This window comes from Coregonus lavaretus (assembly GCF_964263955.1).
Source record: "Coregonus lavaretus genome assembly, contig: HAP1_SCAFFOLD_5200, whole genome shotgun sequence".
Taxonomy (NCBI): Eukaryota; Metazoa; Chordata; class Actinopteri; order Salmoniformes; family Salmonidae; genus Coregonus; species Coregonus lavaretus.
The window spans coordinates 6,894-10,000 of NW_028156600.1; the positions used below are offsets into that span (position 1 = coordinate 6,894).

The 3,107-nt window shown below is 48.6% G+C and overlaps 1 protein-coding gene across 1 annotated transcript in view; it reads right to left on the reverse strand.

Annotated features, from left to right (window-relative positions):
• Positions 1 to 228: 228 nt before the first annotated feature.
• LOC311126169 (dorsal-ventral patterning tolloid-like protein 1) overlaps positions 229 to 3,107 on the reverse strand; it is a gene marked incomplete at both ends in the record, with an annotated part of 24,727 nt that continues 21,848 nt past the window's right edge. The window contains one exon of the mRNA XM_084200191.1: positions 229 to 353. Coding sequence (XP_084056317.1) covers positions 229 to 353 — 125 coding nt within the window. The remainder of the gene's footprint in view (positions 354 to 3,107) is intronic.

Consider the following 3,107-nt stretch of genomic DNA (forward strand, 5'->3'; position numbering starts at 1 on the left):
CATCTCTGGGGAACCTTACTGACTGGAGGAAACACATCACCATCTCTGGGGAACCTTACTGGCTACAGGAAACACATCACCATCTCTGTGGAACCTTACTGGCTGGAGGAAACACACACACATTTCTTCTGCTATCTGACTGACTGACACGTTGGAAGGAGATCAGAGTCCCTGTATGAGAAAGGTTGAAAAAGGTTGTTAAGATACATACACAGTCCCCAGACCTACCGGGGCATCTGTAGAGCTTCCTGGCCTGGGTGGTGTCTCCTTTACTGAGTCTGGTTCTCTGGCCAATGGCAGGACGGATTCCATTCTCATCTCTAGAGGGGAGGATGGTGTCTAGAAACATACCTCTGGAGGAGGAGGGAGGGAGGGAGGGAGGGGAGGGAGGTAGGTAGGGGAGGGAGGGAGGGAGGGAGGGAGGGAGGGAGGGAGGGAGGGGGGAGGGAGGGAGGGAGGGAGGGAGGGAGGGAGGGAGGGAGGGAGGGAGGGAGGGAGGGAGGCAGGGAGGGAGGGAGGGAGGGAGGGAGGAGAAGGAGGAGAGGGAGGGAGGGAGGGAGGGAGGAGAGGGAGGGAGGGAGGGAGGGAGGGAGGGAGGGAGGGAGGGAGGGAGGGAGGGAGGGAGGGAGGGAGGGAGGGAGGGAGGGAGAATGAAAGAGAAAGTTAAACAAATGTTACATTTCAAAAATGAAATTACATTTCTGCATGAGAAGAAAGGAGCCCATGGGTTCTAGGCATACTGCATGTGTGCGTGTTACCGTGAGAAGCTGTTCCTAGCATAATACATGATGCTGTCGGTGTGTTACCGTGAGAAGGTGTTCCTAGCATAATACATGATGCTGTCGGTGTGTTACCGTGAGAAGCTGTTCCTAGCATAATACATGATGCTGTCGGTGTGTTACCGTGAGAAGCTGTTCCTAGCATAATACATGATGCTGTCGGTGTGTTACCGTGAGAAGCTGTTCCTAGCATAATACATGATGCTGTCGGTGTGTTACCGTGAGAAGCTGTTCCTAGCATAATACATGATGCTGTCGGTGTGTTACCGTGAGAAGGGGTTCCTAGCATAATGCATGATGCTGTCGGTGTGTTACCGTGAGAAGCTGTTCCTAGCATAATACATGATGCTGTCGGTGTGTTACCGTGAGAAGGGGTTCCTAGCATAATACATGATGCTGTCGGTGTGTTACCGTGAGAAGGGGTTCCTAGCATAATACATGATGCTGTCGGTGTGTTACCGTGAGAAGGTGTTCCTAGCATAATACATGATGCTGTCGGTGTGTTACCGTGAGAAGCTGTTCCTAGCATAATACATGATGCTGTCGGTGTGTTACCGTGAGAAGGTGTTCCTAGCATAATACATGATGCTGTCGGTGTGTTACCGTGAGAAGGTGTTCCTAGCATAATACATGATGCTGTCGGTGTGTTACCGTGAGAAGCTGTTCCTAGCATAATACATGATGCTGTCGGTGTGTTACCGTGAGAAGCTGTTCCTAGCATAATACATGATGCTGTCGGTGTGTTACCGTGAGAAGGTGTTCCTAGCATAATACATGATGCTGTCAATTTGTTACCGTGAGAAGGGGTTCCTAGCATAATACATGATGCTGTCGGTGTGTTACCGTGAGAAGCTGTTCCTAGCATAATACATGATGCTGTCGGTGTAATACCGTGAGAAGCTGTTCCTAGCGTAATACATGATGCTGTCAATGTGTTACCGTGAGAAGGGGTTCCTAGCATAATACATGATGCTGTCGGTGTGTTACCGTGAGAAGCTGTTCCTAGCATAATACATGATGCTGTCGGTGTGTTACCGTGAGAAGCTGTTCCTAGCATAATACATGATGCTGTCGGTGTGTTACCGTGAGAAGGTGTTCCTAGCATAATACATGATGCTGTCGGTGTGTTACCGTGAGAAGGTGTTCCTAGCATAATACATGATGCTGTCGGTGTGTTACCGTGAGAAGGGGTTCCTAGCATAATACATAATGCTGTCGGTGTGTTACCGTGAGAAGGTGTTCCTAGCATAATACATGATGCTGTCGGTGTGTTACCGTGAGAAGGTGTTCCTAGCATAATACATGATGCTGTCGGTGTGTTACCGTGAGAAGGGGTTCCTAGCATAATACATAATGCTGTCGGTGTGTTACCGTGAGAAGCTGTTCCTAGCATAATACATGATGCTGTCGGTGTGTTACCGTGAGAAGCTGTTCCTAGCATAAAACATGATGCTGTCGGTGTGTTACCGTGAGAAGGGGTTCCTAGCATAATACATGATGCTGTCGGTGTGTTACCGTGAGAAGCTGTTCCTAGCATAATACATGATGCTGTCGGTGTGTTACCGTGAGAAGGGGTTCCTAGCATAATACATGATGCTGTCGGTGTGTTACCGTGAGAAGGTGTTCCTAGCATAATACATGATGCTGTCGGTGTATTACCGTGAGAAGGTGTTCCTAGCATAATACATGATGCTGTCGGTGTGTTACCGTGAGAAGGTGTTCCTAGCATAATACATGATGCTGTCGGTGTGTTACCGTGAGAAGGGGTTCCTAGCATAATACATGATGCTGTCGGTGTGTTACCGTGAGAAGCTGTTCCTAGCATAATGCATGATGCTGTCGGTGTGTTACCGTGAGAAGCTGTTCCTAGCATAATACATGATGCTGTCGGTGTGTTACCGTGAGAAGCTGTTCCTAGCATAATACATGATGCTGTCGGTGTGTTACCGTGAGAAGCTGTTCCTAGCATAATACATGATGCTGTCGGTGTGTTACCGTGAGAAGCTGTTCCTAGCATAATACATGATGCTGTCGGTGTGTTACCGTGAGAAGGGGTTCCTAGCATAATACATGATGCTGTCGGTGTATTACCGTGAGAAGGTGTTCCTAGCATAATACATGATGCTGTCGGTGTGTTACAGTGAGAAGGTGTTCCTAGCATAATACATGATGCTGTCGGTGTGTTACCGTGAGAAGGGGTTCCTAGCATAATACATGATGCTGTCGGTGTGTTACCGTGAGAAGCTGTTCCTAGCATAATACATGATGCTGTCGGTGTGTTACCGTGAGAAGCTGTTCCTAGCATAATGCATGATGCTGTCGGTGTAT